The following is a 26,147-nucleotide window of genomic DNA, read 5'->3' as shown; positions in this document are numbered from 1 at the left end:
TCATTGGGAAGAAGAGGGGATTAAGTGGAGAGAGGATTTGGGAAGACTACATGGGAGTAGTGGGGAGCGGGGGGTTTATAGTCGCAGTGTATTGTCTATACCTATGGAAGTTAAAAATGCAAAATAGAAAAGAAGCGATGCTATGAACCCAGCATGATCAGCCCTCTAAAGGATACTGGTTTCCTCCAGGAATCCTCCAGGCCTGCAGTGCCAAACTGGAACTGATGAGGCATCCTGCCTTGTGGACTAAGCCAGCTATTTTGTTCTCTGACTCTCCAGCCTGAAGACAGCCATTGATGGACTGCCTGACCCATATCCTGTAAACTAATCCAATAAATCCCCTTTATAATTGAGGAAAAATAAAAGAGATACTATGAAATAATCAAGGTCTTTTAAGCTATGCACACTCTTCAGCCTTGCCTGATAAATACCTGCAAATGAATATATTCTAAACCCCAAGAAGCACTCAATTTTATGGCAGACTACATATTTTTGTATACTTCATCTCTTAAGAAATCGATAAATAAGCAAGGTCATTTTAGAAAGTGATTAAAAGCACCTCAGGGGTCCCACAATCACAGTCCTCTCCTATTTCCACCAACTGGTTCCCACAGGTTGGGATGGATATGATATCTGTAGGCGATGGAATGTTAAAGAGGCAATTGGATAATTTCTTTTCAAGGAACTTTTCGTAGTTGACACGGCTGCAGGAACTGAAGTCTGTAGGCATGTGATATCTGTGCAGATTAAAAACAACATTGAATAGAACCATTTTTGGTATGTGGAGAACAACAGCTGACCCTGAGCACAGTTATATATTTACAATTTGGCCCAAAAGCCAACCAATGCATTGAAGAGTTGTTAAATGGTAAACTCACTTTTATTCTTGAATTTAGCAACTTACTGGACATAAATGCCTTGATGTCAATGAGAAAATATGTGCATATCTCAAAGAGTAGTGTGCACACTTCTTTTATTAAAACAAAATGCGTTTTGTCTTTTTCAGATGATCTTCCTTAGCCTTAGATCATTTTGTAGAAGCAGAGTCATATTTATTCATGTGTATAAGAATTCACTTTTGCTTAGGTATATTTCATTTCAACTGACAATGATTTCATCCCATAAATAAAGGTGTGGCTGAAGAAAGAGGTAGTACCCGGGAGAAAGCAAGCAAACTATGTAACTTGCAGAAAGCCAATTCCTGTTTTGTGAAGAGGCATGTGAAAATGACCCTATCTTAAGTGAGGTGGGGGATAAGAATACAAAAGAGAGAATAACTTTCAAAACGAGATTGTGAGATTTTTAGGAAAAAGATTGTCAAGGCAAAGTAGGAACATGTAATCTCTTTTCACAGAGTACTTTCATCTTTCTTTAACATCCTTCTTAATTACATGTTTCTTCAAAAACCCTTTCTCCCTGACCACTTATCCTGAGATCATGGCAATTTGACAAAAGTCTACAAATGTTGTAACATCAGGGTCCTATGTAGATACATGAGGATATAATTATGACCAGCACCAATGGCAAAGGCAGAATGTATTTATATCAGTTAAAATATTACATGCAGATGTAAGGTGATATGCCTCAGATTCCAAAGGATATGCTTTAAAAAATCAATTAGCATGCATGCATAGGTTTCATTTTGATATTTTAAAATAAAACTTTTTGAGCCAGGCATGGTGTTGCATGCCTTTAATCCCAGCACTTGGAAGGCAGAGGTATGAGGATCACTGTTAGTTTCAGGCCACTCTGAGACTACATAGTAAATTCCAGGTCAGCCTGGACTAGAGTGAAACCCTACCTCAAAAAACCAAATAAATAAATAATTTTTTTGATTCTTCCCCCATTTCTCTTTCCCCTTGTCATCTTTGTATCATGCCCCCATCCCACTATAGAAAAAAAAAAAAAAAAAACTTGAGCTTTTTGCTGCCCATGACCTAGACAAAAGCAAACACCAGAGTGAAACAAACCAGGGATTCAGGGTGTGCTCAGAGAGCCTTACCTGAGCAATTGCTCCATCACGCAGACTTCGGAAGGGCATTTGCAATTAAAGTTGTCATGGACCATCCCAAGGTTGTGGCCCATTTCATGAGCCATTGTTCCTGCCACTCTAAGATGATAGTTACTGTGGTCCTAAACATAAGAATTTAGAAACAGCGTCTCAGCCTTGTCTAGAGTGATACCCTACCCCAAAAGAAAACTAGATAGAATATTATCATCTAAGAATATCAATTATATATAAATGATCAAAATATGCTGAATGAAAGATATTTTTATATTAGATCAAAAAGCAAACTCCAAGTAAATACCACTTACCAGAAACCTCTAGATATAAAGATATGCATAGATTAAAAAGTGCCAGGGAAGAAAGAGCTTTATTATGCAAACAGTAGCAATAAAATGTCAGAGTGACTATGTGTATATTAGACATGGTAGACTACAGAGTAAGTAGTATTTCAGTGATGTACATATCAGGTGATTAAGAGATGATAAGGGGCTAAATTTTTATGTAGACACCTATTATTTGAGTTTCAAAGCCAATAAAGCAACAGCTTATAGAAATGAAAGGAAAAATATACAAGTATATAATTATGCTTGGATATTTCAGAAATCTTCATTAAGATTCAATACTGTTAACTAAGACTGGGAAGACCTCAAATGAATCTAGATGCAAAGACCCTGAGGACACATTAGCATTCTGAATTTAAAATACTGCTTTTTGCATAAGTTTACCCTGTATTTATCCTGCATTGCAAGTTGAGTTCAACATTTGTAACTCAATCTATGCTATACAATATATTGAGAGAGAAGAAAAACGATAATGACATTCTCTGTAAATGAAATGAAGGAATCTGGCAAGTGTACATCAAAGAATGAATAATCGATCTTCAAACAGACCTGCACAACACCAACAGAATGATATGGAGAACACATTGAAGACATGAAAGCAAGACCCACTGTGGCTCCAGAAAACTCTGTTGAGCTATAAGAAAGGAATAAAATGATATGAGAATAATGATTCTGAGATGTGTCTATAGAGAATTCTACGGCAACCGGAGAAATTCATATTGTAAACTATTGAACTATCATTTAATTTTTTCCTTCAGGTTTTAAAATACCAACTTTCTTTTCTCTACAATATTTTCCATATCACTTGAAATCTAAGCATTTGGATATAGTAACATTTAATGATTTATATATGATTATCCATTATTATACTTTTCATTTTGTAATTATTGTTTGCCAATAAAAGAAGCATATTTGATTATTATTGTTTTGATCCTAACAAATGCTTCTCTTTAAATCTTGTTTTGTTATTAGTTATTGCATGTTTTAGTGATTTTTATCATATATTGTTATGTCCACTTTTTTTTTTTTTTTTTTTTTGCTTTCATTTATCCTTGTTTTAATTACAGCATGATTTGGGGTTTGGGCCCATTTTGAACCTATTTTTGTTATTGAATTTTCTTGTGATTGGAACATCAGTTGTGCTGAACCAAGGTTTAAGCCAATTGCATTTATTTACATAGGTGACATGTTTGATCCTTCAGAATTTTAACTTTGCTTTTTCAGTTTCTTTTTGTTAGCAATGATATGTTATCTCCTTGGTTTATGCTCTTTGCTATTTGTATAAGATTTCAGCCTTTGTCTATTTCAAGGTACTTGGTATTTATTATGTTTTTAATTCTTGTGATAAACACATGTACATGAAAATTTTAACTTATATTTTTCCACAGAACAGCATCAAAAGCATAGAGTATAGATTCTGCCATGAGAAAATCTTACAGCTTTCCCCTACTTTCTATTCTCCATATATGTGATTTTTAAAAATATTTTTAAAAATTATTTATTTGAGAGCGACAGACACAGAGAGAAAGACAGATAGAGGGAGAGAGAGAGAATGGGCGCTCCAGGGCTTCCAGCCACTGCAAACGAACTCCAGACGCGTGCACCCCCTTGTGCATCTGGCTAACGTGGGATCTGGGGAACCGAGCCTCGAACCAGGGTCCTTAGGCTTCACAGGCAAGCGCTTAACCGCTAAGCCATCTGTCCAGCCCCGTATATGTCATTTTTTTATTCAATCTGATTTCAAACGTTTATTAAGAAAATATATTTTTTACATTTTTGCATATTTAAGGATCTATGACATTATTATTCTACAAAAGGTTTTGTTCTTTATTATATATTACTATACTATCAATTCTTACTCCCAGTATTTATAAAAAAGAAAAAAGAAAACATCCCCCATTCTCAAGTTATCTATTTTGGCTTCTGTTTTAAGTGAGTAAAGTACCATTGGATTCTCATATTCTTAACCTGGATATATCCAAGTATTGGTATATTTTCTTAATTTTTCTTGTAAATGATAAGATTTGCAACTGATAAATGAATGGACAAGTATTTCGTTTATGATAATTAGTGCTTTTATCTTGTTTACTCTTATCCCTTCAAGAAATCTGTTCTCATCATCACATGACCATATTCCACGTACACATTTACCACCTCGCCTATGATTTTTCTCTCCCCACTACATCATTGTACAGTGTGAAAGTGAAAAACATTTTGACTGACCAGAGAGCCAGTCTGGTAACGGTTGAAATCCCTTTTGTTTGCTAGCGACAAAAGACATCACTTGTAAAATCACAAAACCTCTCCGGAGGCGTTTCTGGATATAAGACGCCTTCTCAACTAAGGAATTGCGCCACCTATCGTCCACAGCCTGCCCTCCAGCGCGCCAGACCCGCGGGGTTCACAGCCTCTTTCACACCTTCCCCTAAAATTGGGTTGGTCCTATGTGTCACGCCTGCTGTGGAAAAAGCTAGCCGCTTTGTAAGGACTCCTGAGACTTCCATCTTGGGAGGAAATCGATTTAGCCACACAAAAAGTCGGTGTATGACCCCAGCCAGATTGATGACAGATGTCAGACATATATGTAAAGCTTCCTTATATTACAATTCAAGAAGTTGGGGCTGATTTATTATACAAACTCAGGCAATCAGTACAAAATGTAATCAATTCTGACAGGATGTAAGCCATTTATTTTACACCATTTCCTCAGGAATCAGATACTCCAAACCACCTCATGGCAACTTCTGCAACGTCCTCCTCTCTGCTTCTTACTGAGAATTGTCCAGCTACCCAGCCACAGCTTGTTCATTTTCTTTGAAGGATATTTTCAAATCTTCTCCTATTTATAGAACTTTGATCTATTTGTCCCCTTGTTTTTAAAAATATTTTATTTTTATTTATTTATTTGAAAGAAAAGGAGGAGATAGAGAGAAGGAGGGAGAGAGAGAATGGGCACAGCAGGGCATCCACCCACTGCAAATGAACTCCAAACACATGCACCACCTTGTGTATCTGCCTTACGTGGGTCCTGGGAAATCAAACCTGGGTCCTTTGGCTTTGCAGGCAAGCTCTTTAACTGCTAATCCATCTCTCTAGCCCTGTCCCATTGTTTTTAATGATCATTTCAGAATAGTGCAAATGTAAAGTTCAAATGCAATACTCAATTTTACTTTGATTCTAGAAGTTTCTCCTGAGGACTAAAGTCATCCAGCTCTTTTAAATGTCAAGTCTAAGTCCCTCTTTTGATTGTCTAAACATGTCCTTCTTTAGTATATATCCAATGAAAACATTCATATGAAAGGTGGCCTTCTCTTAGAGACACTACTTAAATCCAAAGTGAAAACACATTTGACAAAGCCCCAAGTATTATTTTTATTTTATTTCATTTTGTAAATTTCCTCTTACCTATGCTCTTGAGATACTACTTTCACTGAGGAAGCTTTGAAACCACCCTATGCTTCCATCTACATGGAGTGCAAAGTGGGAAATCTATACATACGAGATTAGCTGAGCAATATCATGCTGCTTTCTTCTAAGTAGGTCGCTCCCTCTCCACTTAGAAAAGTTCTTCAAGGTGGTGTTGGCATTCCTAGTAATATTTATCTTATCCTTATCAGTCCAGATTTCCATTCCAACGAGGGCCACGTGAGCATCCAGCTTTCTGTAGAGCTGTCCAAAAAGAATGCACAGCAAAGCAATGACTCACACTGGTGAACTTATCTTTAATAATCTCCACATATTCTAACTTTCAAAACATAATAGCACTGTAAAAACGTTTCAAACATATCTGTCAACTAGACATTGAAATCTCCCTCTTCTTTTGAGCGTGCGCTCGTGCGCGTGTGTGTGTATTGCGGCTTGTGTTGTATGAACATGTATGTGCCCATGCAACACCCCATGTGCTCATCTGTGGTGGCCAGAAGGGAACATCAGATGACCACAATCTATTTGAGTCTCTTACTAATACCCGAGCTTGCCGGGTCCCCCCCCACCCCCGGGCTTGAGCGATTCTCAGGTCTCTGTTCCCCTAGTGGACTGAGGTTATAAATATGCTCAGCTACCATATGTGGGTCCTAGGGAATGAACCCCAGTAGTTTCTCGGGCTTCCACAGACCCTTGTGATTGCACAGAAAAATCTTTTTAGCTATGGAGCCATCTCTCCAGCCCTACCATCTCATTTTTAACACTGAAATTCCCATTCTAAAAGAAAGGCAAATACCCTTAGGTATTCTTGAGAATTCAAGAAAACCTTTAATTTTGTGTTAACAGCTCATTGCTATGGCTTCAAGTATACCGGCATATCTGTTGTTCAGTATTCAGAATCATAATATTTAAGAATTAGTAGCTGGACATAGTGGCTCACACAAATAATTCCAGTACTTGAAAGGCTGTGATAGGGGAATTGACATGAGACTGAGACCAACCAGGAATAAATAATGAGACCCAGTCTTAAAAAAAAAAAAAGAAAGAAAGAAAGAAAGAAAAGAAATGATGCTGGCTCTGTCATTTGGGGGTGAGAGCATCAACACGTTAGGAGACAATGTACTGCATCTGGGAATGTCACTATGGTAAGTAGTCGCTGTGGTCTGAATGTCATTTCCCTGTGTGAACTCACATGTTGAAGTACAATCCTCAAGAAGAATGAATGACGCTGGGAAGAGAAGCCTCTGGGATGTGATTAGGTGTGAAAGTGGATCCCCACAGGTTCAGAGCTGGATAAAAGAAGCCCCAGAAAGCTGCCATGGGAGAGATAGCAAGAAGACGTCCGCTGTGAACGAGAAAGTCTGTCCTCACTAGACTCCAAGTCAGCTGGCACCTTGATGATGGACTTGTCAGCTTCCAACGTGTGAAAAACGCTTGTGTTGTTTATGAGCTATTTTTTAATGGGGCTTTATAAAAGCAGCTTGAATAACAAAAACAGCGATCCTCTAGTAACTTACACTTGGACTCATTGAAAGTTTGTAGCCACTGACAGGTAAACTTCAGAAAGAAAAAAAAAAAAAAAACGGGCCATGTGTGATGGCGCACGCCTTTAATCCCAGCAGCACTCGGGAAACAGTAGGAGGATCACAATGAGTTCAAGGCCACCCTGAGACTCCATAGTGAATTCCAGGTCAGCCTGGGCTAGAGTGAGATCTACCTCCAAAAACCAAAAATAAAAAAACATAAAAAATACTCAGTTTATGAGACAATATGTCTTTGCTAAAGATAACGGCTTGAATTGATACTCCAAGTCCTAACAGTAAACGGACAAGTCTTCTCACGGGGAAAGTTCTGCCAAGAAACCTGAACAAAAGGTTTGGTTGTTGCCTCCCAAGTGTTGGGATTAAAGGTGTCACCACAACTGGCACCCTAGTTAAGGAAGTTTTTCTCACAGATTTTCTAACTTTCCTAAATGATGAACATTTAGGCATCCATGGAATTATTTCCATCTTAAAAAATAACTTTATTTAGACTACTAAACTTTGTTTAGGATGTATATATATATATATACACATACATACTTATATATATGACAAGTTTATTAAAATACCATGTTATATACTTTAAATATTCACAATAAAAAAGAAGAAAAGAGAAACTATAACTGACCCATCATGGAATGACCTTGCTGGTCTCCCTGACAAGAATGTAAGCTTGAAGCAAGACTTGTATGTCTATATTGTTTTTTAACCTGTGTTGTTAGCATAGAAAAGTATCTGTCATACAAAGGTGCTCAAAAATATGACGAGGGGCTTCCTAAGAGGACTCTATGTAATGTTTGTGGTGGCAAGATGCTCTATGACCTAGGTCACTGTATTCACACTCATTTCCTTTGTACCTTTGGAAGATTTTCAGAGCATTATTAAGAAACGCATTCATATCAAGTAAGTATACCAATTCAGAGAGTTAAAAAAGAGAATTCAATTCAATCTAATGACATCAACAAATAGAACCCATAAATAGAATAGAGTAATAAATTAACAATGTTTAGTTAAATAAAATAAACTAAAATGTACCTATTTTATTTATTTAGTGAAAAGGGATGGATAGTTACTGTTTAATGTTGAGGCAATTAGATGGCACGCATCCAATAGTTGTGTGACTGAACTGAGCACTGAAGTCTAACAGGGTCTACCCTTAAATTTGCCATTATTATTTTCTACTAAAGTGTCATCTTAGGCACTGGTTTGTTTCTCATACATTAGGCTTTAGTAATACTTGTGATTGTATTGAGGCTGGAATTAGAAGAATGTGATAAGTAGGTGGGGAGACAGTCGTGTGATATTAATTCAGTATAGCAGCAAGAGTCATGGGCATCCCTCAGGAACCAGTCAGCCACCTCCATCTCAGCGGAACTAGCTGGATCCTTTTGCATCCATAGAAAAACCCTAGAACAACACCTATAAAAAATGTTTAAAAATACATTTGATAAAATATATCCTACCATGTTTACGTGATTGGCCATCTCAAGTACTCTCTTCCTTATTTCAGCTAAATTTTCATTGTATTTCTTAAACTTAAAAAGGGACGAAATAGAAAATATAATTGGAAGGTTAGAAAGACAATGTAACTTACTTTACTTATCAATAATGTTAAGAATCTGACAATAATGATAACACTTAAGTTATAAGCAAATTGACTCTAGCTAAATGAAAGCATTTTGGGACTCAATGCTGTTTTCTTCCTTTAAGTTGTAGGTCAATGTAAAGCTCTTAGGAATTTCAGCCAAGCGTGGTGGCACACCTGAAAGCCCTAATCCAAGCTCTTGGAAGCTGCAGGAAGAAGATCTTGGGAAATTTCCTGTCTCAAAATTCAAAGAGGAATTATTTCAAATATTTTCATTTAAACTTTATGGTTTCCTAAGCTATGCAGAATCAGTACAGGGAATCACTATTTCTAAATGTATGACTATGAAATGAATTCAATACAATAAGTGAGGCCCAATATTTGGAGCCTGAACTAATTAACTTACTCACATTTTAGAGTCCAAGTGTTTTCTATTTGGTATTAAATACATGGACCATGTGCCCAGAAACTCGCTATATGAAAATTCACCCTTAGTAAAGGTCCTATCATCAAAGATTTGCTTTTCTCCAAAAAGTCCATTCACCAAGCATTTAATGTGTTGTTCACAAGGAGCACAAACCCTAATTGACAAATATTTAATGACTTCACAGAAGACAATATGATGAAAGAATTTACTTGGATACTAAATTTGGAGCTCTTAAGACAATTAGAAAAGAGAGTTAAGGGATCAACAACTCTATTTATTTGTAAACCTAGCAGTCACCTGCTTGTGAAAGGAGAAATCATATCAGCCTAATTCACAGGTTTAGAATTTGTCACTACAGACAGTATTGATGTTTCCAAACTGATCCAAACTTGTACTATCTCAGATAATAAATTAAGTTACACAGAGTAGGTTTTAAAAGGATACATTTAGCTGATATACTTACTTCACCATTATCCAGGACCACATAATATTCTATGTATTTCTTGGGTTTGTGAACTTCACCACCATCCAACTTCTGAAATATAAGGACAAGTATTAAGACAATATATTTCTCTGTTAATATTTCTTCTGTTTGACTTATGTGATTTTAAAAGAGGTTGGATGATGTCTGGGAATAAAATATTACCATTTTAACCTATCAAAATAGCTAGGCTTATGTACATTCAAGGCTCAGAATGATACAAGAAAGGACATTAGTAATATGCTAGTACAACCCTTTTAGTTTTCAAATAAATTACTTCATAGGTAATTAACAGATGATATGAAATCAGTCTTCAGATTTTTCTGGATAGTAGAATTTTCACTCTATCTTGCCATGAAATAAACTTTGACTTCAACATGTTTCCAGTATTTCTCAGTCTTTTAATTCTTATTCTGGTTGATACTTTCTCCTTAACAAGAGCCCAATGCTCAAAGCTATCATTAATTTATTCTGCCTTCCTCTCCTTAGGCATAGTTGCAAAAAAGAATCCTGTGCCTATTTTGCCAACTACTATCTGGAAGCCCTTAACATCCTTAAAATGTGTTGAATACATTCATGAAGACAGCTCACATTCAATCTCAAAAGAAAAACCAGGGTTCACATTTGTGTGCATTGTTTTAAACTGCAGAAAACATTTTAGTGTTGCTTGCTCCTAGAGGGCATATGTTATGTTTCAGGCTGCTCTTTAACCCTTCCTGATGATAGTTGATTGGTAAATTTTTGAGTGAATCATCAGTACACATCAATGCTTCATTACTGTCTATAATCTAATTTCAACAATGATGAACAAATGTTAAGTCACATTCACTGCTTAAGTTTAGAACCCAGGGCAGGATACACAACAGAATCACAAGTAACAGATTGAACTTATACATACGACCAGTCTGGTGGCAGGTGGGACCATATTCTGATGTGGCCCATGTGACCACAGCGTGTCATTCACCCCACAGCTGCTGTTAGCCTGATCTTCGCTGGGGTCATCCTTGAAGACAGCATGTTCCTGCTCATCCTGACTTGTGGCACTCAGAGGTTCAATGAAGTACTTTTCTTCTCCTTGACTAAAGTAGCCCCTGAGGAACAAGAGAATTTAGGCTTCATCACCAATTGCTCTTCAGGGTTGTGTAGACATGGTCCCTAAAGAGACCTCATGGACTTTCTAGCCAATGCCAAAACAGAGTAATTTTACGGGTATAGAATAAGGGACCAAATTATGTTTTCTTGTTCTCATTTTAGGGGTAAGAGAAAGAGAGAGGGAGAGAGAGAAAGGGAGAGAGAGAGAGAGAATTGACATGCCAGGGCCTCCAGCCCCTGTAATGGAACTCCAAATGTGTATGCCACCTTGTGTGCATGTGCAAACTTGAACATGGATTGCCTGTGTGTCTGGCTTACATGGGATCTGGGGAGTCAAATATGGGTCCTTAAGCTTTGCAGGTAAGTGCCTTAACCACTAAGCTATCTATCAAGTCCAACCACATTATTTTTGATTCTAGAAGAAAGATTTCTTGACTAAACCCAGTGTTCTTCTTATTTTCATACTTTTTTCACTCTCCACATACCATGAAAATGACAGACACTTTAAAGTTAAAGGATAAAAATCCAACATCTATCTCTGATTATTCGTGAAGCCATAGAAATATTATTTAAATGAGTTTATCCTCAGTTTCTCACTCCATAAATTAGAACTAATAATAATAAGGACTAAAAATAAAATATGTGAAGCATCTTATCATTAGATATTATGAACTTCTCAATTGTGTTAAGTAAAGATTCATGGGACACCTTACATCTAGTCTTCCCAATTAATGACTGATTGTTAATTTTTTTTCCTGGAGTTTACTACCTTGCTTGCAATTGATAAGTCCTGAAAGTTATTTTGACTTTTTATTTATCTATACCTCCATCAAATTAAGATTACTTCACATCATAATTATTAATTTGGAACTATTTATTAATTAATCAAATATTCAGCCAATAATGAATAAGAAATCAATGATTTATTAATTAACTTAATGGCTAATTAAGCATTAGTTATTATTAATTAAGCTTGGGCTAAAAGCAGGCTATAAACGAGTGATATTCTTTTCTTTCATAGATTTTGCATTCAAGTGTGAAAAATGAATGTCAAAAAATCAAAGAATATATATATATGTATGTATGTATGTATGTATGTATGTATGTAGTAAATACACAGTGTATATAATTGAAATAGATAATTAGTCTAAAGAAAAAATGCAAGAGTGTATAATAGAGACAATAAATTATTATTTGTAGAATTAAAAGACATCTATGGTGAATGGTTTACTTCAAATATATTTTTAAAAGAACATAGGTTTTGGAATATAATGTTGCAGTAGAGACAGAGAGCAGAAAACAAACTCAGGAAATAATTAGAATCTATACTCAATGGGGTTTGAGAAGAAACTAAAACTGATGGTTGAGGCAAGAAGACCACCAAGAATGAAGAATTTATCACATTGACTATGCTGAAGATCACTGAAAAATATGAGATTTGTGAGACAATAATTATCTTGGTTTATAGCAAATTGAGAATGAGATTCTTTAAGGTTTCCAACTGAAAATAAAGCAAAGGAAATTACTTAATAAATTGTGGACATTGCATGAGATACAGAACTCCAGAAAGACACATGAGGAGTCATTAATAGACAGAAGGAAGTAGTTGCCATGTTCATAAAGAAAAGAAGCTATGTAGAATTCAGAGGGGAGAGAGGATGTAAAGAGTCCCCATTTCCTAAAGATTCTGAATCTAAAATCTAAAACTAAGTCTCAAACAAATTCATTTTTAAAACAAACAAAAGAAATTCAGATATGTAACTTATATGCCCTAAATATGAATAGCATTTATTTAAAATTTTAAGTTGTGGCCCTTGACTATAGTATAGCTAATTATAATGAAGGATCTTCAGATCTGTGAAACACACACACACAATACAATCATCAGTACATCTAAACATCCACAAAAGCTTACCGCAGACCTCTACACGTGCTGATGCTAGCATCAGAAACTCTCTCATTGATGATGTGTCCTTGGTAATAGCAGTCATCCTAAATGAAAGGGAATGGCGGTTGTAAAGACGATTAGTCACACTACTTATAATTCTTAATAAATCTGAATTTGAATTTCTAAAAGGGGATATATAATGCTTTCAAAATATTTCCTGTGGGGCCATACTTAGACATGTTTAAAAATTCATCAGCTGGGTGTGGTGGCGCATGCCTTTAATCCCAGCACTCGGAGGCCGAGGTAGGAGTATCATCATGAGTTCGAGGCCACCCTGAGACTACATAGTGAATTCCAGGTCAGCCTGAGCTACAGTGAGACCTTACCTCAAAAAAACAAAAAAAACAAACAACAAAAAATATAAATCAAATAAAAGCTTTCTAATTATTACAACTGTGAATGTTAACAATCTAAAATGTTTATAAAGTACTAACTCCATTTTAGTGCTGTAGAAACAGCAAGAAAGAGTTGCATACCATTTACAAGATATATATTTAGTTATGCAAGTTTAAAACCTGATCAAAAACATTTGACTTTCCTTCTTTCCCATTAATGACTGATTTCTCATTAGTGTTGTTTTTCCAAATCAGAATTACCAGACTTTTTAACAACAATGTTTTTTTTTTTTGTTTTTAACAGTCTGTTTTGCCTATTTTCCAAAGTGTTGCGCAAGATGAAAAAAATGAGCCTGTGTGCCATGGAGCAAGGTGCAAAGCCAGCATTCTCCCATGTGGATGTTCCATGACACCACTCTCTATGTGGGACCTACATAGAGTCGGCACATGTAACGAGGCTTGAAGTCAGTGGAGAAAGAATCTCCAAAGAGCAGGCCCTGCTGCATACTGTTAAAGACCCCATCAGCATCTGAGATTAAGAGTAGAATTACTTAATGAAACACAGAATCATACAACTGGTATTGAGGATGTAGTTTGGAGTCACAGATCATGCTTTTCAGGAAAGTGATCTGAATTGACTAAGAATGCTAAGCATTTTAAGTCCTCACACGAATGATCTACTCGGCAAAAAACAAGTCCAAATAAAACGCATGGTCCTTCTGCTCACTTCCCACAAAGGCTAGAGAAGTGGTAAGAAGCCCTGGCATCACGCCTATTTCTCTTCCTCCTCCTCACCTTTTCTTCATCCTCATTTTCTCTCCTTCTCTCCTCTCCCTCTCTCTCTTTCTCCTAACAAATAAATAAGATTTTTTTTTTAAGTTTAAGGCACTTGTTAGCGAATGCCTTTATTTTAGCAAAATTTAATAATGCTCAGAGGTCAATTAAGCAATTGCTGCTGTTGGAAATAAAAGGACCAAGGCTATCATGCAGTTTCACTCCTATTTGCCTGAATCTATATTATGTCCACAGGACACACCCCATTACCAAGGAATCTAGAAGAATCTGTATACCATGATTTGTGGGCTTGTAGTGATTTCCTTTCCAGAGGAATTATAATATGTTTCTGTATAGCCTGGTGAAAGGAGATTGCTAAAGAAAGAAAAAGAAAGGATGTGGTTACTCATGTAAATTATACAGTCCAGCAAACAAAGTAAGATATTTCCCTGGGTGTGCAGACAACTTTTCACTCATCAGTTGATTTCCTGCTTCTTCTTACTCTAAGACATGTCGAAGCATGAGGTGGTTGTTTAAAATGGTGAGGCTGAGTGGGGCAGGGACATTCCTTAGAAGTGTGAGACAATGTTATCAAGCAATGACTGTATGGTTCTGAAGGTTGTGGAGAGAGAGAGAGAGATGAGATGATTAAGGCTTCCTATTTTATGTATTGAACATATATATGTGTGTGTGTGTGTGTGTGTGTGTGTGTGTATACAATTTGAAATTATTAGCATATGTAAATAAAATTAACATACCCCTCACCTTTTTTGCATATGTGGGTGTATGTATGGTGAGAATGCATATGATCTGTTCTGTTACCAAAGTTCAAATTTAAAATATATTATTTCCTATAATCATTATTCTGTACTGAAGGAATTAAGAATTTGTTTCTGCTCTTACTGAAACTTTGCCTGCTATGACTCACATTTCCCAGTTCTTTTTTTTTTCTATGAGTTTGATTCTTTTAAATCCCATACATAAGTGGGATTATCTGGTGCATGTTTATTTTTCTGTGACTGGTTCATTTCACTAAGAATGATGTCATCCAGGACAATGCATGCTAAATGATAGGCTTTTCATTAAGTGTAAATAGTATGCCACCTTATATGTGGGTACAAAGATCCCACAATCTATCCATTCACTCATTGACAGACACCTCGGTTTACTCCATATCTTGGCTGTGGTCAATAATAATGAGTCTAGTGTTTTATTTTAGAGAGGAAGTGTAAGAATAAAAGAAGAAATGTGTGCATGGAAATGTGTGTGTGTGCATATATGCATGCATGCATGAATGTGCATGCAATGCCCTCTCTAGGAGGCACTGTGTTTGCAATGTAATATGCATCATGTTATTAGTTTCCAATCCAATGAGCCTGCGAAATATATATGTTTGGGCTGGAGATATGGCTTATCAGTTAAGGCACATGCCTGCAAAGCCTATGGACCCTGGTTCTGTTCTCTAGGTACCACATTAGCCAGATGCACAAGGGGGCACATGTGTCTGGAGTTTGTTTGCAGTGGCTAGAGGCCCTGACATGCCCACTTTCTCTCTCTCTCTCTCTCTCTCTCTCTCTCTCCCTCTCTCTAATTAATCAACAAATAAAAGTAAAATCTTTTAAAAAAAGAAATATATATGTTTGTCCTATTGTCAGGTGAGAATAGATATAGGAAATGTGAAAAGTCCTATCTAGATTGGTCCAAATCCAATGTCTATACTGTTTTTGTTATACCACACTGTTTCCAGACTTCTGTTCATTGTGATTTCTTTGTGGATGTGCTAAATATGACAATATGTATTGGAAAGAAATAAAACCTCACTGACTTGTAGAGAATAGTAAAATACAGATGTGGGAAACATTACTTTTATGTAGTGTAATTACAGTTTGAGCAAGATCTGGGTGAGAAATATGGGAAGGAACATGTTCAGCTTGAGCAATGAAAAAGTGATGGAACCAAGGGACAACATTGTGTATGACAGAGATGGACAGGGCAGTGAAGAGCTTTGTGGGAACACTCACGCTGGGAAAGGAAAGAGCTTGTCCTGATGTCAGCGCTGGATTTTCATTTTGCCCGATAATTTTACCTGACATACATACTTGTATAGATATAAGAATAAGTGTAGGTGTAGGTAGGTATGCGCACACACACAAATATAGTCTTGTTTCTTATGTTGCAAAATGTTTTAATATATTGTCTTTCAATCTTTGAATAAACATTTGTAGTAAGATAAAGGAAATTTTAAAAATTACATAGGGAATATTGCTCACATTTGTAATCATAGCATTCAATAATGCTGAGACAGGAGGACTACCACAAATTCAAGGCCACTGTGGAATACACCATAAATTCTAGGCCAGCCATGGCTATGCTCTGACTCAAGCAAAAAAGAGTTATAACAAAATGCCCTAGAACTACTCCTCCCATCATTATATGGAATAAATGAAATATGTGAATGTATACTAACTGTGCTTATTTGTAAGGTCTTGGATGCTCATAAACTCATTTTTGCTTAATGCATTCTACTACTTTAGGAGAACAAAATAGTCAATGTTTCCTTGGATCATACAAGAACAAAAATCAATGAGCCAAATTTTCCAAGATCTATAAGCAATAACAGCATCATTTATCACACTTTCCACACTTATCTAAGATCAAAATACTTACTTGTTCTTTTTCAAGTAAAGTATTGCAACTTTTCCATTAATTGTCATTTTATACTTTAGTTCAGTTTCAAATGGTCCCTGCAAAAATGCACAAATATTTACTGATAATTAAAAAGAATTAATTTATTCTTAATCCTTATTGAGTAACATTTTCTTTCTTTAATAATAGACTACATGATACCAAAAGTTTACCCTTCATTGCAGATCAAATAGTTTGCCAATATAATAGACAAATTTGATGAGAGGTTTTTGTTTGTTTACTTGTTTTGTGCTGTGGTTTGAACCCAAAGAATTACATATGTAAAACAAGGAGTGCACTGCTGTGAAACATTTCCAGACTCTTATCTGATATACACCCTTATAAACACAGAATTGATCAATCTGCTGAGATAGCTGGTGAGTTCCAGGTCAGTGAGAGGCTGTCTCAAAAAACAAGTGGGTGGAACCTAAGGAATGACATCTAAAGTTGTCTTCTGGCTTCTATAGGTATGTGCACATGCACACACATACACAAACACATAAAAATAAATAAAATAAAATATAAAATTGATATTGCTGTTTAAAGTTTAGTTTGAATCAACAGGTATTTCTGGAAATAAATATTTGTATCCCAGGACAGAATTATATCCAGGATAGGGTTAGGAGATGAGGGCAAGAAGTGGTAGGTTCAGGTCAAGAATATAAAAAATACCTTTTTAAGCTGGACCTAGACAGCTTTAAACCAGAAAGGAAGACTGCATTCACACTCACAGACACATACATGTATGCATTTAAATGTGTGGTCACCATTCCTACATATATGAAGTTGATATCTTTAAATCAGGAACAAAATTGTATAATACTGACCATAAGTGCAGTATGACTTCAGGAATGAGATTTGTTAGCATACACATGAAGATACCACATTGGGTTCACCAAGAAAAGTATGAGCTGTTCTTCAAGTCTAAACATTTTAAGTATCAAGAAATATCTGTCCAAGCAACTCGTGGTTTAGTATACACAGCAGCAAACAACCTGACGTGATGCTCACACAATTGCAATAGTGGTGCACAACCATGGTGGGAAACTAATTGCTCTTGATTTGGCTAACTGATCTGCTCAGTAAAACAGAAACCATACCTAGAACTGGGAAACAAGTCAGAATCATATCCAAAAATGAGCCCACTCTCCATTATCAAGCTCCCACCAATTGTGGGCTACAAGAGGGCCTGTAACTATTAAATTCTCTCTCTCTCTCTCTAAAAAAAAAAAAAAAAAAGCAATGGTTACCCCATTTATCTGATGCTAACTTTACTCTTTGTTGGAGAATTTGCTTCTCTTTTTCAGATAGATGAAGTTCCTAAGGAGAGAACCAGCCCATCACACCTCAAAAAGGGCCCAACTGAAACTAAGAGTAATTGGGGAAATAAGCAAGAGTGCTGCTTTCTTGGTGAACCTGGTACCAGCACAACAGTGAAGGAGATAGACACAGAGAATAATAAATTCCTACTTAACCATATATCCAGAGACACAGAGGCTCCCAAGACTTCATTACTGAAGCAGACGTAAAATGAACCCAACATGGCTCATGGAAATTTGTGGAAGATGGGGTGGAAAGAATGTCAGAGCCTCACGTTGGGTCATAATACATAGATACATTGCCTTCAACCCATAACTGATGGCTAACTCCACAATGCACAACCCATATTTCCCAACCAGGAGGGTCTCTGTGGAGGGGGGAGGATAGGGAGGAGGCTAAAATTGGTATCACCCTGACTGTATTCACTGAGTACAAAACTAATAAAAAAAGATAGAAAAAGCATGGAAGCAGAAACAGACCTTATTAAGAAAATAAAAAAGAATACCAAGGTAGACTAACATTTTATGTTAAGATGCAGAAGTGCAAAAAAAAAAAAAAGGCATGCCACAGAAGCCACAGGAACCTTTGAAAATTAACCATAAGGAAGTTTAACACAATTCATTCCATAGGGGCCACTAAGAATAACCTTGAACATGGAGTTAATGTTTGCTTCTGACTTCACTTTTCAAACATTAAATCTATCTCCAAGTATCCATGTAATATAAGTACTACCATTTTGCCTCCATTTTAATGTCAAAAGTTATTTCTAATTTCTGTATTAATGTACACAAGCAAAATTGTCAGTGCTAGAATGTAAACACAAATTCGTTTTGTAAATCCAGATCCCATACACAGTTTAACTGTAGATCATGAAGAGAGATGTCATCTGAAGCTACTCAGCCTTGTGGTGAACTGGACAAGGAATACACCCCCTCAAACACCAACCACGCCCCTCTACACAATCATTCCAAAAATTAATATTTACCATCACCATAGACAGTCTATGATTTTATATCAAAGGATGTTTTCCAATGAAAGCTTGAATTTGTTTTTATATGTCTGAGGAAATCACTTTATAGCTGATAAATCACTTTAACTTGGTGTAAGTTTTTCTCAGTTCAGTGAATAAAGCAATTATCTGACAGTCTTTTGAGACTTCAAGAAAATATTTGAGGAAAGATACATTGAGGAAGAGTCCAGTACATTTGGATTATATCCAAGTAAGTGGAATATATTTTTTGATAAGGCTGTTTTGAGAAATTGGCTCTATTTAGCCTTCTGCCATCATATTTGCCCTGGAAGAAATGCAACGAGACCCTCTAGCCAGTAGAGGAGGACACTTCTGCTGAGTTACATTTTACAATGTCTCTCTCACCAGTTCTGTCTCATTTATCTGTATTTTGCTCTACCCCAGTGAAAGGCTTCAGTGCACAACATTGCTGCGAATGGACATTATTTCTTGTTCTGTAATAGTGTCTCACTTTGTGTCCCAGGTTGACCTGGAACTCCCTAAGTACTTCAAGTTGGCCTGAAAATCTCAATCCTCTAGCCCAGTTCCCTGAAATTACATGTGTGCACCATTAATCCCAACTTTTAACTTCCCTTTTGCAACCACTTAAAAGTTTGTTGTATGACTGTTGACTGAGGATGTGTTATTCATTAAGTTGTAAGAATTATATAGAATTTAATTTAATATAAATTTCAGGTTAAATGCAAGTATAGGGGCTGAGGAGACGATTCAGTGGTCATAGGCGTCTGTTTGCACAACCTTCCAACCTGGGTTCAATTCCAAGCCACTCATGTAAAGCCAGATGGGCATTTATTTGCAGCAGCATGAGAAACTGGTGCATGTGCATGCACATGTCCACACAAACACACACATAAATAATGTTTTTAGAATGCAAATGTAATTCCCTTGCAACATGTTATTATTTTCTTCTATTTTAATAACTATAGCTCTATGATCATGAATAGATGATAATGCAGAGATAATAGAGACACAAATGATAAATAATACAAAAAAATAAATTTATCTAATCTTTGGAAGTATATAGCACAAATTATCAAAAAATATTAAATTTCATACTATTTTACAAGGGATTTCATTTTACTTCTCAAAACTATGATTTTGTAAAATGAAACTAATAGTAGAACGTTAAATTATAGTGAAGAATAAAATGTTAAAAAAAAAAACAGACACATATTATCATTCTTTTTTCATCTAACTCCAAAGCATGGTAGCTGGACTTTCATCAAGTCCACCCAACACTTCATTTATACCTGACATATGAATGTGCACACACACAGCAAATCAGGATTGGCTGAAGGCTCATATACTGTACCTGCTGTTCTGGCTCTTCGGCCTCTCTTTTATGTAATGGATGAAGTCTTATGGGATAAACCACTTGATAATTCTTTACTGTGGGGCATTCTTTCATAGTGCTTACTGAAGAAGAAAAGGAAAAAAAAAAAAAAAGAACAGACTTAGCCACAGAAAGGAAATCAGCACTGGTGGCCATCACATTGCCTCCCAGTGGGTAATGCTACATGAAGGCTTGAAGTGGTTTATGTCTGAGCTTCCAGTCCTGACGCCAGGTGAGACAGTTGGCATTAGAAACTTGCTCTTCCTTTCAAATCTTTAACCTGCCCCTTCAAATGTTTCTCAATGACATGTTTCCCAGTGTTCCTCTGCTTGCTGAAAATCTTTCTTTTTTAGTTTTTCCATTTGTCCTTGCTGTCTTGGATCTGTGCAATGGCTTACTAAGAACAAAAGAAATGAAAGGTAAGCAGAAACTAACCTAACCCTCCCAGAAACTCATCAGTCCTCTAAGAACAGAGTAGAATCACTGTTATAAAAAAGAAATAATCAATACACACCATTTCTGATTTGAGTTTATATGTTTACTTGGGTTTCTTGTTAATAATATTTGAAACTAAGTCACAGTAAAAAAAAAAAATCCAATACTAGGATCACAAAAGGACCTGGGATGAGCATTATTAATACACTTTCACTTTCATATACACAATTATGAATGAAATGAAAATTAGAAGCAGAGAATAAAGAGAATCACAGAGCAGGGCAAGGACTGATTTGAGCTTGCAGTTATTGTGAGGCAGAAATGGCACATTGAGACAATAAGACAGATTTCCTTTTAGTTGCTTAGAATTTTCTCTCAAAAGTTCAAACACCTGCAAAGCCATGTTACTTATATTAGAATATGTTAATTTTGGATTTGAGAATTTTTTTAAGTTTTTATTTTTATTTATTTGAGACAGAGTGAGGAAGGGATGGAGAGAGAGAGAGAGAGAGAGAGAGAGAGAGAGATAATGGGCATTCCAGGGCATCTATCCACTGCAAACAAACTCTAAATGCATGTGCCACCTTGTGCATCTGGCTTACATGGGACCTGGAGAATTGAACCTGGTTCTTTAGGCTTTGCAGCCAAACGCCTTAATAGCTAAGCCATCACTCCAGCCCTGAGTTTTGGATTTTCAATAGTTAGAAAAGAGAGGGCAGGTTAAATGCTCTCTAAGACGAATTCAAGTAGTCCACAATTTTGTGCAAATAAACAAGGAACCCTCTAAAAGCCTTTAAGGATGCCATGATCATTTGGACACATTCTAATCAGTAATGAAAAATATACCACATCTTATTGTGATGCTTTAAGAACAACATTATAAAGTCTTTTTTAAAAAGCTATTATTAAACAGGTTACCACTTGGCACCCCAGGCTGACCTCAGACAGGGTATCCTCTGACCTTCACCACCTGAGTGCTGGACTTAAAAATAAGTGCCACTATGCCTGTGTAACAAAGTTCCCCCCTTATCCTCTTCTCACTGGCATGCAGGTGTTATTCTGCACCTTTTGTCTTTATTGAGTTTAATAGAAACTATTTATTTAATCTATATTGAATTTAAATTTTGGAGAAGATAATGTAAATTATATATAATATAATATAATTATATATAATATACAAAATATATTATATATAATATAATTATATATAACATAAATTATATAAATATAATATAAATTATAAATATTTTAGGCCAAACAAATGTTTAAAACAAACATCATTATTTCCTCCCAGTCAAGTTTTCATTATGACCAGAACTAAGAAAAGCACTCTTGCTATAAGTTAACTGATGGTGTTGACACAATTCCCTACTGCCTCCTTTAATTTTGTGATAGAAAACAAGCTTGCCATAAAGTGCCAACATGCCACCCAGTGCATTACGGGGTCTAATAAGCACAATTAGTACCATTGACATTGAGTCATGAAGCCATATTTCACTGATGATTATGAGGATGCAATCTTAGCAACTTATTTTAAAATGCCAAATTGATGGTTTCCAAACATAACACATGTGATTGAACAGGAAATGTCAGGCTGAGTTTTCTTTCAGTTATAAAATAATAACAATCACCCGCCCAAGTGACCCTTTATATCAACACAGAAAGTTATACTACACACTCCTCATTCAGATCAGATGACGTCAATGTACCCAGCACCAGTTTCCATGGTTGTTTATGCTCATTTCCACCCTACCAGTTAGTCTTTGAATCCAAATGTTTCATCAAACCAGAAGTTTTCCACTTATATATGGATTCAGAATATTGAATTTCTCTTAAAAGGCTCTTATTTTCCGGCCCCTGAAATAATGAGATCTGAGATATAACCACTTACATAAGTCACATAGGGATGGAAGATACCTAACTATTATTTAGCTCACTCAGCCTTGGGTTTGAGAGAGGCAGGCCAGCCTCCTCCCAGGTGAACAATTTCAAGTTAATTATTTGGAAGCCTGTGGAACAAACAGAGCTAACTGCCATCCAGGGATTATACAAATCCATGGTGTAACACAATATGTTTCCACTGATTTATTTTAATGCTTGCTTTCTGTCTCCCACAGAACTCATTGTAGGATTAGTCTTGAATACCAAAACTGGATCAAGACAAAGAAAATTGTATTTTGGTTTCATTTGAAAATATCTTTATATAATATATCATACATACTGCCCATTCATTTTAGATATCAAAGCTCATGAACAGAACTTATATAACAGACCCTCATCTGGTTTTCTGTTCGATATTTTTTCCATTCGTTTTTCAAGGCTCTAGCCCAGACTGATGTGGAATTCATTCTGTAGTCTCAGAATGACCTTGAATTCACAATGATCAGGCTAGCTCTGCCTCCTGAGTGCTAGGATTAAAGGCATGCACCACTAGGCCTGATTCTATTCCATTTTTACTATATTTGTATCCATTTTGGAAGTTAGAATATTTGTACTTAATATTGACATATTCATTTTGTTTCAGATCTGTTAAAAGTTGTTTACATTATTGCCCTTCCAAATGTGGCATTAAGCCTTGAGTTAAAGTTTGCAGTATCCCCTCCAAGTCTCTTGAGCTTCTAAGCTTTTTGTAGTAAAAATAAGTGCAAATGGGCTGAAGAGATGGCTTAGCGGTTAAGCGCTGGCCTGTGTAGCCTAAGGACCCCGGTTCGAGGCTTGTTTCCCTAGGACCCACATTAGCCAGATGCACAAGGGGGCGCACGCGTCTGAAGTTTGTTTGCAGTGGCTGGAAGCCCTGGCGCGCCCATTCCCTCTCTATCTGTCTCTTTCTCTCCCTCTTTCTCTGTCACTTTCAAATAAATAAATAAAAATGAACAAAAATAAAAAATTAAAAAAATAAGTGCAAACTTTAAGCAGGGAAAGTTCACATACAAATTAAGTTTATTATTCTGGTCATTGAGTGTGAATTATGCATTATAATTTGATTGTTTTCACAGTTACTTTAGAAATGCAAAACTAACTAGTTATTTTATTTTTTTAATCACTATATCACCTGAATACACACCTTAAAAAATACCATAAATGTTTCTCCTTTTTGGGCACACAGATTTATTTCCTCCCTACAAAACACTTGTCATATCCTTTTGAATATTTTTTTTTCCTATACTGAAATCCTGTGTCATTTTCCTCAAGAGATCATGAGGCTCATTATAAGCATCAGACCTTATTTTATAAATTTTCTGTAGTGATGGGTCAAACGCTACTGATGGAGAGGTACATATCTATGGTATTGCTAATGGGGGCAGAGAAACAAGAAAAGAATTGAGAAAAGAAAAACTGCTTTCCTTACATTATGATTGGAAAACAAACCCTTGTGGGAATAATAGCAGGGGTACTTCAGTGACCAAAGAGATACCATTGAAAATATATGCTGGAGGGAAAAAGGGAGGGCAACTGCCCATTCAAGATAAGAGGCTTTTTCTCACAAGAGCAACTTCAGAGCCTCTGCTCCTACTACTGCACACTTGGAATGATGTCACACTTTTAGGCATGACTTTCAGGGCACTATACCCCATAGATATATGCTGTAAATACAGTGTTTGGGGAGCAAAAGCCGTTTGGGTGCCCAATTTCCCTAAAGACTAGAGTGTGCATGGGACCCAGTGTTATGCATGAGACTGCCATTGGATCCAACCTGACCTTCATGATCTTGGAAAAAGCTAGAATGCAGACCATTCTTATACTCCCCATGAGTTCTAGAATACAATGTTTTTAGAAAAGTTGTTGGGGGGAGATTCTGGTCAACTTTGACTCAAAAATAAAAATGTTAAGTCATTTTTATGAAATAAATTGAGGGACTAGCATCAATTCTATAATAATATTAAATAAAATATTTACAAGTCTGAAAAGTAAATGATGAACTGTCATCAGTGACATAACTGAGTGGGTGATCAGACTAGAAGACTATCCCAGTTTCACCCCCATAACTCTTTCACTAATTTGTTCATTCCCAGATCCCAGCAAACATTCTAAGACCCAAGAAAATATTTATCATCCAATGTGTGGGATCAAGACCTGGAAATAGAAATGAGTTCAAGAATTATGTTACCACATCTCATTCATCCAAAATATCTTTAAGAATGTATGAAATGGACAAACAAGCTTGATGTAGCATGTTACCAGGAAGTAGTTTTCCTCTATTTCTAAATTCTTAAATGATTGATTATCACCAGCAAAAGGAATTGAATTATTAACCTACATTGACCTGAAACATTTCTCTATCAAGTTATATCACAATGGTCTATATGGTTGGCCACTGTTTGTTACTAACTAGTTATATTCCTTACTACCAATATGGTTTCCAAAATGCTAGCAGATATTTTCCATAGCCACAACCAGTCAAATCTGCTACTTTTTCGGCATATGACAAGAAGAATTTTGATAAATTCTGCTTTTTGACCCAAGATCATATTCATTCTTTATGTTATACTGTATGAAATCATCTCTTTTATTTCTAAATCTGTCAAATCTGACATGTAAATGTTGGTTCAAGAAAACCTGTGGCTGTTCCCTTGGACATGGACCCTGCACATCAATCAGAGCCTCAAAATAAATAAAAATGGACTAAAACCAGCACAACTTGGCAAATTTGGTTAGGAAGGGGGATATCTGGTCAAAACATTTGATGCAATAAAAATACCTGGAGCTAATTAACTGCATCTGGTCCTGGGATGAATTAATTGAACAGAGCCCAATAAGGAGTTAACACCTACCTGGAACTGGAGATAAGAGGAAAGACACTACCAGAAGACTCCCTTGTAACATGCTGTGACTCCAGGAGCAGGACCAGAGCCTGCCTCGCTCACACCCAGACACCTGCCTCTGCTCCTGCCTCCTCTGAAGTGAGGCAGAAAGAAACTCCCTGCTTCATTGTGTACGCTTCAGCAAGTGTTTACCGAAGGTGTTGCACAACTTGGGCACTGTGGTCCTACCACAATGGCAGCGGAAGCGGAAGTCCCAGCTGCCCCTGGGCTGGCTGTAAGTTTTCTTGTGTCATAAGCTATTGTGTCCTCCTCTTTCTTCTTTAGGATCCCTATTCGAAAGTAGCGTGTGGATTGTTATAACTCAACAGGTCACAAGGAGGTGATTGCCTTGAGGTAACTTGATACATGTTCCACTTGTCTGTCTATCACATATAGGCACATAATCTACAATGTATGTGTATATGTTGCATATGTATGAGTTGTATATGATGTGCAAATTTAAAATTGTATTTGCACATTAAAATTTTAGCTATGTCAATGCAAAGTTACTGAGAATGTCACTCTTTTCTCATATTCACACGTTGTTCAGTCGAGAAATTTTTAACCGTACTGTCATGTAAAATAGT

General features: G+C 36.3%; 1 protein-coding gene across 1 annotated transcript in view; it reads right to left on the bottom strand.

The window, feature by feature from the left end:
* Adamdec1 (ADAM like decysin 1) overlaps positions 1-25,642 on the bottom strand; it is an 89,390-nt gene extending 63,748 nt beyond the window's left edge. Inside the window, exons 1-12 of the mRNA XM_004665816.2 lie at positions 25,531-25,642; positions 20,303-20,406; positions 16,623-16,699; positions 14,252-14,330; positions 12,814-12,890; positions 10,705-10,897; positions 9,789-9,860; positions 8,777-8,848; positions 5,849-6,018; positions 2,899-2,983; positions 2,003-2,133; positions 560-737 (exon numbers count right to left, since the gene is read on the bottom strand). Of these exons, the coding sequence (XP_004665873.2) occupies positions 560-737; positions 2,003-2,133; positions 2,899-2,983; positions 5,849-6,018; positions 8,777-8,848; positions 9,789-9,860; positions 10,705-10,897; positions 12,814-12,890; positions 14,252-14,330; positions 16,623-16,699; positions 20,303-20,406; positions 25,531-25,582 (1,290 nt within the window). The 5' untranslated portion in view covers positions 25,583-25,642. The remainder of the gene's footprint in view (positions 1-559; positions 738-2,002; positions 2,134-2,898; positions 2,984-5,848; positions 6,019-8,776; positions 8,849-9,788; positions 9,861-10,704; positions 10,898-12,813; positions 12,891-14,251; positions 14,331-16,622; positions 16,700-20,302; positions 20,407-25,530) is intronic.
* Positions 25,643-26,147: the final 505 nt, after the last annotated feature.

Source organism: Jaculus jaculus, chromosome 12, assembly GCF_020740685.1.
Source record: "Jaculus jaculus isolate mJacJac1 chromosome 12, mJacJac1.mat.Y.cur, whole genome shotgun sequence".
Classification (NCBI taxonomy): domain Eukaryota; kingdom Metazoa; phylum Chordata; class Mammalia; order Rodentia; family Dipodidae; genus Jaculus; species Jaculus jaculus.
This window is presented reverse-complemented; position numbering and strand designations above follow the sequence as displayed.